At 46.2% G+C, this 15,828-nt stretch overlaps 1 protein-coding gene across 1 annotated transcript in view; it reads right to left on the bottom strand.

Annotated features, from left to right (window-relative positions):
• LOC128778886 (collagen alpha-1(III) chain-like) overlaps positions 1 to 6,424 on the bottom strand; it is a 77,077-nt gene extending 70,653 nt beyond the window's left edge. The window contains exons 1-2 of the mRNA XM_053909490.1: positions 6,319 to 6,424; positions 5,897 to 5,974 (exon numbers count right to left, since the gene is read on the bottom strand). Of these exons, the coding sequence (XP_053765465.1) occupies positions 5,897 to 5,974; positions 6,319 to 6,424 (184 nt within the window). The remainder of the gene's footprint in view (positions 1 to 5,896; positions 5,975 to 6,318) is intronic.
• Between the last annotated feature and the right edge of the window lie 9,404 nt (positions 6,425 to 15,828).

The raw sequence follows: 15,828 nt of genomic DNA, 5'->3' as shown, positions 1-15,828 counted from the left end.
TCAGGTAGGCTGCGCTGTAAAGAATGTGGAGTTTTCTTCCCTGACATGGGTCTAATGTGAAGATGTCGGGCAGTGATCAGTCAGCTTTAAATAGCCATCGCCTTAGAGAAAGCGTATCGGCAGACTTCAGTGAAAATTGAGAAGCCAAGCCAGGTGGGGATGTGGCACACGGGGAGGGGTAGGAAGTGGCCGATGACCTTAGTGAAGATGAAGTTCTGCAGTCCCCAAGAGTCAATCTGCGTAGATGACATGGCATCTTTGGGCGTGGCGGTCCAAAGACTTGATATCACCTTTTACTAATCGGGTGTTATAGGCGAAATCTCTTAATTTCTCTCTGGGCTTTTCCCCCTCATCTCTGTGATGATATCGGGCAGGAGGACATTGTTCCCGCTCCTGATGTTTCTTTCCATATAGAAGGTGTGGCATTTTGGACCCTGTCTATTCCTTTACATCATCTGTTCCAGGGGAGTGACTTATCTGATGGATACATTTAGGAAAAATCAACTGGCTGTGTTTGACTCACGCCTCCCCTCTTCCTTCTTGGGAGCTATCTGCCTGCCTGGAGGCAGGAGTTGTCTTCCCCTCTCCGCACCGCACACACCATCTTGCCCAGTTCAACATGCCCTGTGCCTGGGAGGGCAATTCTGCCTAATTCTGTGGCGCTCACACCAAGCAGTGCCCTTCCAGTTGGCCTTTACTGGTCATAAAGAATTGATTTTGGCTTCCATTTGCCACTCTTGTTTTATTTATCAGTTTGTTCGGATTTTAGGTAGAGAGGGGTACTACTTGTTGGCCCCCTCCAGAGACCCCAGCAGGGTGGACTAGTTCTTAATCATACCCATCTCATATTGACTGTGAGGTGTGAACAGGATAATGGCACAGTGGTGGTATGGTGTTCAGTGGTTGGCGTGGAGAGACACTGCTGGTTAGTGCTCTGTTGGCTGTTTTCCCTTTAGTCTGGAGGTATATTGAATAGTGCCAATGACAGTACCCATCGCAAGACACCACAAGAGAATCAGTGGCGTCTTGGGCATTTTCCCATCAAATCCTTACGTCCTGGTTCGAGGGGCTTGCCAACACTTGACAAGTGCTCTTCTTGAATAGCTTTCTGGGGCTACCTACAGTGTCTTGTCCTCAGGGTGACCCATCTGTCTTGGCTGCAGATGTGCGTCCTGTCTCAAGATTCTTTTCAACACCAACATCAGGCCAAAGCCTTATCAGGTGAAAAAGCCTTGTTGGCTTTAGGCTGAAAAATATGAGGTCTCTAGAAGCAGGTGCCAAATTAATAAATACTAGGAATGGCTAAAGGTTCAAGGTCCTGTTGGACGCATGTATTGGGTACGGAGGACGCGGTAGACGGCTCCCCTGGGCAGCTCTTATTGTTGAAGAACAGGGCTGACACAAACACCATTTCTGGGAACGTGGTTTCCCAGCATGGCTTCGTGCACCTTCTCCATCTGCTCCAGAAGCATTATTCTGGGCATCTTGACAGGAGGCCTCCCAATGAAAAGGGAGAACAAAAAAGTGCATTTTTTATCATCTCCAAATACCTACAGCTCAGGGATATGAATGAAAAACACTTATCTTGTGACCTTTCAGGCCCTATTGCAGGGGAAGGACAGGAAAAGCAGACCAAAAAAAAAAACAAAAAAAAAACCAAAACCAAAGCCCAACTATTAAAACAAATACAAAAGGCACCATCTTGTTTCTTTTCTGTCCTTGTTTGCTCTTTATTGAAAAGGGAGGAAAGAAGAAATCTGCTATTTACACCAACCTGTTGACAGACGGTTTGTTTTTATTTGATTTGCACTTCATTTGCATGAATAAAAAGTACAGGGAGTGTTGTGACTTAACAGTAACATAGAAACTATTAGAGGGGACTTGACCAGTAGCTTCATCATCATAGGGCAATGATGTCTTGCTTTCAATCACCTAATGACATTTAAAACAAAGCTATAGAGATTGATAGAATATATAGATTCCTTCACTTCAGGGCATGCTACATCTACTACAGCCTCTGGGTAAAATTCACCAGTTCCTAAAATGTAAAGGAAAGTGACTGCAAGATAATTAGTGTCTACTTGGTCAAGGACAAAGGGGGAGGGCACAATACCATCCATCAGCCAGAGCAACTCTGCCTTCTTTCTCCCAAAGGAAGCTCACCCTATCCTGCCACTACCCCGTGGACAGGACACAGGAACTTTGTGGAACTCACCTGATAATACAAGTGATTCTTCCCTAGTTCTGCCTGGGTTCTGGTAGGGGTTCTGCCCGGAAGCCCCTACTGGCCTCAAGGCCAGCCCCAAATGTAACGAGAGTGTTGAAGTTTAGCAGGTATTCATGGTAGGGTCGCTTTGGCAGGATTTGGTCTGGGTCTATCCTCGGGCTTATGGGTTTTCATTCTAGGGGTATTTATATTTTAACAAGGATTGAAACTTTAGCTTTTTCTGAGAGTAAGCATTCAGGAATCTTCAGGACTGTGGGTGGAGAAAGGTTTGAGGCAGGGAAGACAGGAGTACTTAGAACCTGCTGAAGGCTCACTACACAGGACAGTTTCCGTAGTTTCCTAGCTTTCCAGAGGCCAGACATTCATGTTGATGATGAACAAGTCACTGGATTTGAAGTTTGATAAGTAATATTTGCTAGGGTATGAATTTGGTTGCATGTAACTGAAACTTAAAATAACAGTGGCTTAGACAAGATGCAAATCTTTCCCATAGAACAGTCTGGAAGAAGGTGCTCCAGGGCTCATATGACAGCTTTGCTCTTTGAGATTTTCCAGAGGCCTCATGCTGATTTCTTGCTTTGCCTCCCCAGGGTATGGCACATCTCTCCTTGATCCAAGGTGGCTCACCACCACGTTCACAATGGAAAAAAAAAAAAGAAGAAGAAGGGGAGAAGGACAGGGAAAGGGGGCGCACGCCTCCCTTTAAAAACATGACTCAGCATTGCACTCGAGACTTTCACTCACGTCCCCTCAACCGGGCCCTTCTCATATGGCCACATCTAACTGCACAAGGGAGGTTGGAAAATACCATCTTTAACCGTGTGACCACATGCCAGGGTTTTGCCTCTGTTCCAAGAGATGAGTTGAAGCTCTTGGAAAGCAGAAGTTGCTCCCCAGGGAATGAAAAGAGGGGTGTTTGTGTGGGGTTGAAAGATGAACCAGGCGATAAGAAGTCTGGATGATCGTTCTCCCGTGACTTCACTTTCAACAGTTTGGTTTTATGTGTTTTTATGACTGCTTCCAGTATACTCACCCCCACGTGCCCTTGTACTTCTCAGACTTGTTTTTAACATTGGGTTAAAACAATATAGTTACAGTCCATTCAGTTGGTTCAGTTGAGTGACCACCAAGTGAGCAAACACTGTGGATTATATGACATGTGAGGTGTGGGAATATAATGCTGAAGAAGTTGTATGTCTGCCCTTAATTAAGCATCTTACAGTCTATAGTAGGCTTTCTCAACCACGAAACTATCGATGTTTGGGACTGGTTAATTCTCTTTAGAGGGGGTGGTGTCTCATTAGATATCAGTAGCCTTCCCCCTTCTGGCTGTGGCAACAAAAAATGTCCCACCACATGGCCAAATGTCTTCTGGGGGTAGAAATCACCACTAGTTGAAACCCCTTGGTTTAAAGAGTGCATTGGATCACTGGATCTCAGCGTGTGCATCCTAGGCCAGGAGTATCAGTGAAATGTCAGAATCACCTGAAACTTGTTAGCAACACACATTTTCAGACCCTCCTCCAGAAGGACTGAGTCAGAAACTCTCGGAATGCGGCTTAGGAATCTGTGCTTTATTTAACAAACTCTCCAGGTGACTCTGATAATTCTGATTCTAAGGCTTGAGAATGGGTAAACTAGATCATTCATCAGCCTGGATTTCAATTCAATGTAGTAAGAGGGATAATGACGGTATATGCTGAATGCCATGGGAACCCAGAGAAGGGCAGCTAATCCAACCATAGAGGTCAGAGGAAACTTATCAGAGTAGGCAGAAGTGTTATTTGCATCTGGAAGCTTTCTGTAGATTGTAAGCAGTTGAAGGAGTGGAGGAGGAAGGATAAAGAACATTCAAGAAATCTACTTGGTGGCCTGCAGAAGTATGGTGCATTCGATAAGTAAGAATAGTTCAGTACTGCTGGGTTGTGAAGTCCTAAGTCAGGAAGCCCTGGGCTTTGGGACTGGAGGGGCAGGCAGGAATTTGTTCATGGCGGGGGGGTTATAGCATGGTATGTTGGACAATTGTTTTTAAGATGCTCAGCATCTGAACCCCTTTCTAGCATCTAGTATCCATGAGGATACTGTATTGATGCAGGAGCCTTGGTGGGAGGCCAAACTCTTCCTGCCTTAGAAAAGTTGAACTTCCAGAAGCTAGCTTCCTGCTGCCCCGTGGCAGGTAGGGAGTAGGCATGTACCTTAGACCCGCCAGTCAGATGCCCCCTTCCAGGCTGTGATTCTGGAATGAAGATTAAAAGACAGTGGTGGTGGAGGTGTTGAGAGCAGTGTCCACCGTGACTTGTGGCAGGGACGTTCTCCCCAGGTGGGTTTTCAGGCTTGACTTTGCCCATCGTTCTGGCTGTCTGGGCTCCCTGGATTCTTGCACATTTTCTTGCCCGGTTCTTCAAGCCTTCCGGAGAGTCTGTGAAATACTTGTCAATAAATTCCTTCCCTGTTTAGCTCTTCGCAGATCATCATCAGCCAGAGGTGATGTCTCTCAGAGGGTGTTCGCATGTGGGAAATGATGAGCCTTTGCAGAAAGGATATTGACCACCCGCCATGTACAAAGTAAAAGCACATCATAACCCCAAACATTTATTAAGCACTTTACCTAGATTATCTCCCAATTCCCCAACCAGCCCTTGAGTAGATACCATTATTGCTGTCCTTATTTTATACATAGCAAGCTGAGTTTTGAACCCAGGGGTTCTGTCTCTAGGGCCTGTTTCCCTCAAAATCATGACCAAAGCCCAATCCGAATCCAAATCTGAAATTCCCTTCAAGGCCTGTAGCGGCCATCAAACCCCACCCACAGAATGACATCCTTCATCAACCTTGCCTTGAGTACCTGATGATCCTTCCATCACTGTGTCTGCTGTCTGCCCCACATCATCAGGCACTTGTTTTCACATCATCCTAGATTCACTTCGTAGCTGTCTTCCTCTTCTATCTATACCATAAGCCTGACTTTGCCGCTCCCTAGGAGGTGGTCACCAGCCAGATACTTTAAGAATGTAAATATGACCTTGCAGCATTGCTGTGGGGAGGGGTGGTCTCCAAAATGCTGCATTTAACAACTGGCTCATAAGGGTACTGGCCAATCAGAATAGTCAGTGGCTGCAAATATCTGGAGAACACATACCCTGCAGACAATTGAACATTAGCTCTGGTTGTAGAACAAAAAATGGATGAACTTCTTTGTCAGTTGTACAGCATGACAAACATCCCAAGCATTACTGTTTTGCCTGGCGTGTCTCTTTTAGTTGCCACAAAGCCTAGGGTGTTCTTATGTATTTGGTGGGTACTTGATAAGCTCTGAATTAATGGATGAATGACTGGGAAATCACCCTGGTCAATCTCCCCCACCTCCCACGGGCGAGTATCAAAAACCAGTAATTCCCTATTTTGGTTGAATGATGACACCCCAGATCATCTCTTTGATTGCTTGGTAGTGAGGAGGTCACGGGCTTTTCAAACAGTTCTCCCACCGTACTTAACTTTGATTCACTGACCGGAACACAAAGTGATAGGGACCATACTGCCCCTTCAGAGAGATGGAGACCGGGGCCTTGAAATCAAACGAAAGCGACAGATGAGGCAATTCTCCGGCGAAGGAAGCAGCTCCTCGGATCACTCAATGGATCGGCCTCGATTGCCCCGGAGCCCACCCACCTGCCTGGCACTCAGAGCCTGTTGCCGAAAGTTCTTTTCGTCCTTCTGTTCCGTCTTCCATTGCTATCACGCCGACAGCTGCAGGAACACATGGAGGTTGCTTGGCAGCTGCTAGACACAGATGCTGGGCTCTGTAATGTACTTTTCCCTCCTCTGCTGCTGCTTCTGAGTGTTTCTCTGGCTGCCTGGATGTCTTCGTTCCTGCCTGTGGGAGGGGTGTGCTTCGAGGTGCCAGTGCGGTGTGAAGCCTTGGGGGATTGGTGCTGCTGAATAGGCAGGATGGCTGGGTCCTCAAGATCGTCTTTGCCTTTTTTTACATGCAAGTGTCAGTGTGTAACTGTTCTGCACGCCTGAGAATGGTTTCCAGCTGGCCTAGAGGAAAAGAACGTTGGGGTGTCTTTTTCTCCCCACCCTTGGAGCACCTGCTTCATCCAGGTCTTCATTATTTCCTGGATGCTTTTCTGCAGCAATCTCCTGGTTTAACTGGCCTCTTTGCCCCTTTTCTTTCTTCCTGGCGTTTCCTTCCATGGTTCTACCAGGGTGATTTTCCTACGACCAAATCTGACCACATCTCTCTGCCTCTCTCCTTTAATCCTCATAGCTGGCAAGATAAAATATGAACTTAGTGCGACTAAAAGGCCCTTCGTGACTCATCTTTTGCTGCCGCCGCATCTATTTTGACCAGAACAAATCAGCTGTTTTTTTTAACGTTGCGTTCGCTAGGCCTAGGAATTCCTTCCTTCCTCTTCTTATCTGTTCCCCGGGTTCACTCTGTGTGAGCCGGAGAGATTTCTCGAGTACTCTCTTCTGGGTATAGCCTCTCCCTTGCCCTGATCCTCGGTGGGCCAGACTGGAGAAGTCGTCAACCGAGCCACCTCCATTTGGAGACAGTCACTCAGGCAAAGCTGCTGATTAAGTAGCCTATTCGGTGCCAGATACCGGGACCCAGGCGTGCACGGGAGAGACAGCACAGTCCTCAAGGAGTTCATCGACTCTTGGACGGATGAATGAGAAAGCACACGATTACAATATAGAATGAAATGAGCCTGATAATAGAGGTGAGTTACAGGATGTTACAGGAATTAGTTGCCCTCCCTTTGTGCTCCTGTACCATTCCCGAACCTCCTCCTATTAGCCCTGTAATACGGTTGACCCTTGAACAACATGGGGGTTAAGAGTGCCATCCTACCACATAGTCCCAAATCTGCATAGAACCTTTGGCTCCCCCGCCAAACGTAACAACTAATAGCCTGCTATTGACGGGAAGCCTTACTGATAACATAAACAGTTGATTAACACATATTTTGCGTATGTTTTCCATACTGCATTCTTGCAACAAAGCAGGCTAGGAAAAAGAAGATCTTGTCACTAAGAAGATCAGAAGGAAGAAGAAGTACATTTATAGCACCGTCCTGTATTTATTGAAAAAAACCCACGTGGCAAGTGTACCTGTGAAGTGCATACCAATCTTGCCCCAGAGTCAAGTGTACTTTAATAGTGTGTTTTCCACCCATCTCCCCAACAGTCTCTGAGTTTCTTGAAGGCAGAGACTGTTTCTTATTTAAATTGCACCTGTCACGGTCACTCAGTGCCCAGCACAAAACTCAAGAAATGTCTGTTGGGCAGTGACACCTGCATGATTGTGTCCTCACGGTGACGGCCGTGTCCTACATGTGTATCGGGGTGAGTGGCAGCCCCAGGGAAGTGTCCTGGAATCCTTTTGGGCTGAAGGACACAGGAAAGAACATGCCTGGGGGGGGGGCGTTAAGAGGGCGATTGCAGGTTCTGGAAATTTTCTCCCTTGTTTTGGAAAATGAAAGCCTTATCTTTCTACCAGGCCCTTGGGCCTGGCGATGGAGATCTACAGTCACTCTGCTTAGTCCTCATCTTTCCCCTCTCCCTGAGAGCCCCTCTCCTCTGCTCTAATTTTCTTCTGCTTTTGGTCAGAGAAACCCTTTATTAAAGAAAAGTGCATCTCCTCGAAGAGTAATATTTATATACATTTAAAATAAATTAATTTGGGGAAATTGACAAGGAGGAAAAACAAAACCCGGAGTGATTCCACCACCCAGAGCTGTCCGATACATTGCTGTTGACGTGTTGGTGCACATTTTTCCAGACTTTTCTCTACGTGTATGTACAGAGAAGTGTTTGAGTAAAGGCTCCGGATTCAGGCTGCCTGATTCTGAAGACAGGCATTGTTTTAGATAATGTTTAACAGCTTCCATTCTGGTTTAACCACCAAATATGTTAACTAGTTTTGTCGTTACAAAGACTATCATATTGTACGGTGTATGGAATCTGCTTTTCTCATTTACAACATCTTGCTATGCATTATATGACATTTTTCTATGTCATGAAACCTTACATTCTTCCTTTATTTTTATTTATTTAAAAAAAATTTTTTTTTAACGTTTATTATTTTTGAGACAGAGAGAGACAGAGCACGAATGGGGGAGGGTCACAGAGAGAGGGAGACAACAGAATCTGAAACAGGCTCCAGGCTCTGAGCTGTCAGCACAGAGCCCGACACAGGGCTCGAACCCATGGACTGTGAGATCATGACCTGAGCCGAAGTCGGACGCTTAACCGACTGAGCCACCCAGGCGCCCCTTTACATTCTTCCTTTAATAGGGATAGAGGAACACACTTTAATAGTGTGTTTTCACTCATATGAGATGAAGATATTTCATTGAACGGATACCATGCTTCATTTACCAATCTCCTTGTGCGAGGTATTTAGGTAATTTCTAATTTTTCACTCTATGTTTCATATATCATAGATTTCATATATCACCAGTACGATGTCTCTACGCCCTTACCTGGGTATTCCATCAAGATGCAGAGCTGGAAGTGGCCTTACGGATCAGGGGTGTGCTCCTGTGTAGGGCTTTTGGTAGAGGTGGCCTCCTGTGAGGGTCACGTACCAAACTGCAGCCTGTAATGTTGTGGGAGAGAATCCCTTCCTGCACACTCCCATCCGAACCAACACTGAGCTTTTAAAGTCTTTCTAAAAGTTGCATGTTAGGGCAAAAATTACATCATGTCGTTTTTATTTGCATTTCCTCAGCTTCCAGTGAGGCTGACTTAATCTATACACTTTATTGGCTCTTCGTGTTTCTTATTTTCTGAATTGACTTTTTGTGTCCTCCAGACCTTCCGTTCCGCCTTTGATGATTCTGGATGGGGCTTAGGTCAGATGGCTTTTCTCTGTGGAAGACCTAAACCCATGTTAGCTTTGTGAAGTAATGGTCTCGAGGGGCCTGTGCCCAACCTTCTCTGCTATGTATTTGCATTTGCTACTAAAACTGTCTAACGTGTTATAAATGTGACTCTTCCGCCTGTTGCCAGTGACGTGGTTTTAATGCTAATGAACACTTTGGGCACCACATCTCAGTGAGAGCAACGGCCACTTTTGCAGACTTAAAAAATGCCACATGATACCTCGTGGTGTGTATGGATATATGAGCTGCTGCATTCCTGGATTTTCCTCCATCGTAGGCACTGGCATAGCTGAGAACACGTGCATGTCTGTCTGTGTACATGTCTGGGTCTTGAGCTGAGGTCAGGAAACAACGTGTGTGTTTTTGGGTTTCTGCGAAGTTACACAAGTGCCTTTGTATGCTCGTGACCTGAATCTGTCTCCTAGGGGACATTAGGTTCAAAATTTACTTTCAGGAAGACTGCCTTGGTTATCCACCCATCCTCGGGTTACTTCTCTAACTCTAAACTTCCTGAGCACATGCGTTTCACATCTAAACTTGCTAACGCATTGCTGAAAATGCGCCCTCAATGTAATTCATAGGTAGTTGTTCTCCCACGAGAACCCTCTGCCTTTGCCTGTGACCGTTTTGAGGTCAGACTCCAGGCTTTACCACATCCCCTCAAAACAGACCCAACCCGCAGAGCCTCAGTGAGTAATAATGTAAAACTGGCTGGGACTTATGGGGAGATGAAGGAGAACGCTACATGATACAACACCCAGCAATAAATAAAGGCCGCCATTTTCACCTTCTCTTGGTGAAAGCGTTCCTCTTCAGTCATGGGCCTCTGGGTCTCCCTCTTCCTCTCTCTGAAACTTTCCCTGAAGCGGCCGCTGTGTATCTCCTCCTTTCCTTTTCAGAGAAATTTCGCTTTCTTCCGAATTTCTTCAGAATTGATCCTAATGCCCGGGAAGGCCAGGATCTTTTCAACAAAAGTGAAACTCTTTCAATGGGAGAGTGCATTGCTGAAAAGAGTAAGGTTTTCTTCGAGCCATTCCACCAAGCTATATATCACAAGGATTTGTTTCATCCCTCCTTCGGCCAGTTGGAAGACCAGGACCACATCTGTCCTGCCTCAGCCTCCATTTCTCTCAGTGCGTCCTCCAGGGCTGTGGGCAACATAGGTTCTCAATTAATGCTTGCCAACCGGTGGGGAATCTCCTGTATGTTTTCATTAGTTAGCACAACACATGCAAGTTAGAAGGGATATGAATACACAGGCAGATAAATGATGAAGGCTTGGTCTGTGTACATCATAATGCAGGAAGTGAGGTGCTGTGATTAGCTGGCCCCTGCCCTGCTGTGGTACCCTCTGCTCTCTGGGGGTTGGACGTCAGACCTGCAAGCCTCAGCCATTTACTTCCTTCTACTTCTCTTTTTACTGTAATTGACTTCTCTTCTTCTCTAATTCCTTTTGTGTCTTCCTTCATACAAAGTTGGGTCAATCCAGGAGGGGATTTATGAGATCCATTTCCTAGAATATGACCATCATGGCACCCTACCTCCTACCTCCGCCCTCAGTAATGTGGTTCCTCCCAGCCTCTCTCCTACATAGGACCTGAATTATCTGGGGCCTGTTTCTGAGGTCCGACTCCTCCCCATTTCTCCATTGACCTCCTTCGACCACATGTAGGTCAGGAAGAGGAAGGTTTCAGGAGACACAAGTAGAGATATGTTGATTGCATAAAGGGTAGAAGGGTCAGGACAAGGATGTAGGAAGGAAAAGAGGATTCCACAGAGAAGAAAGGTAGGCCTGTTCTACCTGGAAATAAAGACAACTGGATGATTGAGTCAAATCTGTTGGATTTTGCTTTGTATGGCTCCTTCCTGTGCCATGGCATTTCCTCCTGGCTTCATTGTGTTATTTTTTGGGAGACACACAAAATGATAAATGCCAAACAAGGATCAAATGGTGGGAAGTGACTGGGAGTCAGAAAAGAATTTCAGGGTATCTTTTTACCCAACACCAAAGGGAGTCTGGAGACCAGTCTAGAAGATGGGGCCCATCACCCAGATAAAGAATCAGTCAAAAATCCCTACAGATAAAGAATGTCTCCTGGCTAACTCTCACTTGGAAGACACTGTGCTTTTCTTTCTTTTTTTCTTTTTTCTTTTTCTTTTTTTCTTTTCTTTTTTTTTTTTTTTTTGCATCTTCATCAATAGTTACATGGTGGAGAATTAGAGGGACCATGAATGAATGGTAAATAAAGATGAAGGTTTTCTTTTACAGGGTTTTTTAATGACCACGGGTGTTTTTGTTTGCTTCTCCAAGGGCCTCTGCTGTAGGAGTCGCAAGCCAGGTGCATCTGCCCTTTGCCTGAATCAAACCCATCCCGTACCTCTTCTGCCTAAACCCGTGCTTTCTGAAAAACTTATGTGATTGTGGCAAGAACACTTCACATGAGACCCACTCTCTTAACAGGTTTTAAAGTATACAATACAGTATTGTTTGCTACAGATACGATGTTGTACATCAGAACTCTAGAATTTATTTATCTTCTTACCTGACACTATGCAGGTTTGTTAGTAACTCTCTATTTCCCCCTCCCCTAGTGACCACCGTCTGAGTCTTTGATTCTGTCAATTTGACTATTTTAGATACCTCATATAAGAGAAATCATCATATAAGACAAATCATCATTTGTCCTTCTGCGACTAGTTTATTTCACTTAGCAAATGTCTTCAAGGTTCTCAAACCCATGCATTTGAGCCCCTGCCTGTTCTTTTGTGACAGGGTGTATACAGAACTCAGAGTCCTTGCCCGCCTCTTTTTTGTTCCTATTCTACACTCTTCCTGATAATTCACTGGCCTCCTGGACCCTGGAGTCCTGTTCCCTAAACCCACGGTACTCCCCTAAGCTTTTCCCTGAGGCTCCCCAGGTCCTGCCTGTCTGGCCCTGTGAACCGCACCTACTCCTTGGAGTCTGACTGCCTCTTCCCTGCCCAGCTCTCCTGCCTCTCCAGGCACCCAACCCTCACCCCTCCTGCCCAGACCTGCCCCGCTGAGGCCCCTGCCTGGCAGGACATGGTGCCTCTGAGGACTAAAAATAGGGGATGTATAAAAGAACGGTAGGACCCAAATAAAGTCTGAAGCAGGAAATATAATGATCCTCCAAAAATATGATTCTGGTGCTTCCACAGGAGCCCTGTATCTGCTTCAAAGCATGTGAACTATCTTTATTTTGCATTCAAACTATCTTTTGGGGCCAGGTTTCCTTCATAACACGGCTTATTGCAAAACGGATCTGAAGCCCTAGGGAGTTTATCTGTAGTTAGGTGTTTTTTTTTTTTTTTTTTTCTTTCCAGTAACTGTGGGTCGGAGGTATTCCAGCCATTATTAACTAAAGGACTACTCTGTTTTATGACATCTAATCAGGTAGATGTCCCACTGGGAGAACAGATTGTGTCCTTTTTTTCCCCTCTGAACCGAAGAGATAAAGAGATAAAACTCATACGTTGTTTTTTTTTTTTTTTTTTTTTTTTTTTTAAATCAACAGCCTAGTCCCCTGTGAGAGCTTCACGTGAGCCTGTTATGCATGTGAGTCTGGGCCTAATGGGGAGACCTGAGGGCTTGTGAGTAGGACATTTTGTCCTCTCAGTGGCGGTGCATGGTCTGGTCCCTTCTTGAAACACCTCTTAAGACCACTCTTGTCTTGAAGTAGGATTATCTTTTATTTGTCTTGAAACTTCCCCCTTCAAGCCAGGAGGTGTCCCCTGGGTTTAGAGCTTTGGGATTTGTCAACAAACCTGTGTTTACTCTGCCTGTACTTTTCTCCATGGAACACGTTCCCCCATATTCCACCAAGGGCTTGCTTTTGCCTTCAGAGTTGGACAAAGTCCCCTCCATCCCTGTGATCCTTTCAGAGTCTATCTGAATGCCTTCTGTCCATTGGCATTTCCATATGCGCATCCACAATTGTCCTGTCTTCCTTAACTGTAGGCCCCCAAAGGGCAGAGAGCCCTTTCCTCGTAATATCTCAGCCCAGTGTCGGCCATGGAGTTAACTATGCCTTTTAAGCACTTCAAAAATTGATTTTGGTGAAAAATTTACAACTAGGACTCTAAGGCAAGTCTGTCAGTTTCAGTGGCTCTGGCTCATTGGACCTCAGGGCTCTAGAAACCTCTAAGAAGAGACTCCAGTGCTGCCCAAGCTTTGGTGGGAGAGTAGGACAGAGATTTCAGAGTGAGATTTAAGAGACTCAGAAAGGTACTCTGCTCACAGCTCTTTGATTTAAGGCATATCTCTTGTCGGAGGGAAGGCCCACCTGGTATCGTGGGTCATCACACCGGCTCGGTGGCTGGGCCACCTGGCTTGAATCTTGGCTGTGCCATTTCCTAGATGTGTGACTTGACCTCTTCGTGCCTCAGTTTTCCTCTGTAAAATGGGGATAATAATAGCAACTACCTAACAGGGTTGTGAAGATGAGCTGAACTGATACTTTTTTTTTTTTAAGTTTATTTATTTTGAGAGAGAGAGAGAGAGAGCGAGAGAGCGAGAGCACTTGCAAGCGAGGGAGGGGCAGAAAGCGGGAGAGAGAATCCCAAGCAGGCTCCGCACTGTCAGCGCAGAGCCCGATGTAGGGCTCAATCTCATGAACTCTGAGTTCGTGAATTGAGCTGAAACAATAGTCAGATGCTTAACCGACTGAGCCACCCAGGCGCCCCTGAATTAATATTTTTAAAGTATGAGAAGATGCCTAGAGAGAGTCAGTACCCAATAAACAGACAAACGTAGTTCCTGGGAAAAACACGGATAGATGTCACACTGAAAAATACCAATGTGAATGAATGGCTCCCTCCCACCTCATGCAGGAGAATGGAGCTCCTGGGAGCTCAGACCAGTCAAAAACAGCCCCAGGGAGGGCTTTCCGGCCTGAGAGCAGAAGTGACCTCCTCAGAAGTAAATGATAAAAATAACAATGAATACTATCGTGTACTGAGCACCTCCTCTAGGCTGGACCCTGTGGTCAGGGTCCTACGTTACCTCGTTCAGTCTTCCAGCAACCTTGTGAGAAAGGGGTTGTTTCATTGTCCAGATCACACAGCGGAGACTTGGAGAGACTGGTTAACTTGCCCAACAGCACATGGTCAGCAGGGGTAGCACCAGGAGTCCAAAGCCTGTGCTCTTAGCCAGTAGACCCTCTGTCTCCGCCTGCCTATCCGTCAGCCCAGCTTCTGATCTTAATTTCGTTTCTCAAGTGGGGATCATCCTCACTGGGGATGCTGAAGTTCATATTATCCATTAATAATTTGTCTTAGGGGAAGAACGCTGGATTAGAAGTCGGGAGACCCAACTTCTGGTCTAGCTCTGTCACCTACTATATCAGCCAGGACAAGCTAGTTACCTGTGCTGGGCCACAGCATGGGAACTGATCGTGCCTGCCCTGCCTATCCCAGGAACTAAGATGAGGCACCAAGGAGATGATTCACATTCAAATTCATTAAACAACGACTGCTTACTACGGGCTCCGTCCTAAGCAAACTGCATTTACCTATATTTTTCATTATTGTAAATCAGCTTAGGAAACACTTAAAAGGCAAGATAGCATTGTTCCTGTGAATTAGGACTTCGTGAACCACTTTTTTTTTAAGGTGCCCGATTGTCCCCCAAACAGGCAAAACGTCAAGGCTCCAGAGCCGGGGGGACCAAGCTGTCTATTTTAGAGAGCCAGCCACACTCTCCAGACCTTCCCTCCTTTCATGAAACAATAAGCGTGTTTAGAACTGCTTCAGAACCAGGATGCCAGCGAAGGTGGGAAGCCTAGCTGGAGACCCGCCCTGAGGACCTCCGTGAGGGTGAGGGCCTCCTGTGGCCGTAGGCGCCTCCTTCCCTGCGACCGTCCGACCGTCCATCTGTCAGCTCGCCGTGGTGGGATGCTGGGTCGGTTCTGTGCTTTCGCTAAGAAGGGGGTGTCAAGATGGAGACGAAGGACTTAAGAGCTAAAGCAATAATAAACAAACATAAACCCGGGATCTGTTCTGATTGGGCGTTTGGTTTCGCGGAGGACCTACTCAGTTCCCATCTGCCTCCTGGGAGCATAGTGGTGGCACAGTAAACAACATGTGGTCGAAGGGCTGGCACACCGCAGCTGACATCCGGGAGGACCTGAGGGAATGTTTCCGTCTGACTGGCTGACCTCTGAGAACAGGGGCCGGATCCTCTTTGAGTTTTCACCAACAACAGTCCCGTGCTGACGTTCAGAAGGTGCTCAATATGCGTTCAGTGAATGGATGAACCCATCAGAAAGCGTCCACTGAGTGCCAGCTGAGGGGAGGTGCTGGGTTATTTATGGTAGGGAGCGAAGGAAAAAGACTAAATCACACCTCTCAGAGAATGTTCAGCTTACGGCAGGTGATCCCACCCCTACGTGACAAATAAAAAGGACCCACGGATACCGGCGTTTTATTTGTGCGAACGAGGAGATGTGATTTTTAAAAGGTAAGGGTTATCGCTAAGTAAAATAAAAGAACCAAGGGACACGGAGGGCGAATAGAGATTTTTATTGGACGTAAAGGCCCCAGGAGAAGCAAATTCCTTTGGAAATGGCCCAACGAGAGGCATTTCCCATTCCTTCCTTTTTCAAAGGCTGGTTTTGTTGGGTTTTTAACTGAGAGCCTCAGGATGGAGGGAGAAGCTATCTTCTCAGCACAGAGTTTTCTCCCCCTTTT

This window comes from Panthera pardus, unplaced genomic scaffold (assembly GCF_024362965.1).
Source record: "Panthera pardus isolate Hobbes unplaced genomic scaffold, ASM2436296v1 HiC_scaffold_21, whole genome shotgun sequence".
In the NCBI taxonomy this organism is placed as follows: Eukaryota; Metazoa; Chordata; class Mammalia; order Carnivora; family Felidae; genus Panthera; species Panthera pardus.
This window is presented reverse-complemented; position numbering and strand designations above follow the sequence as displayed.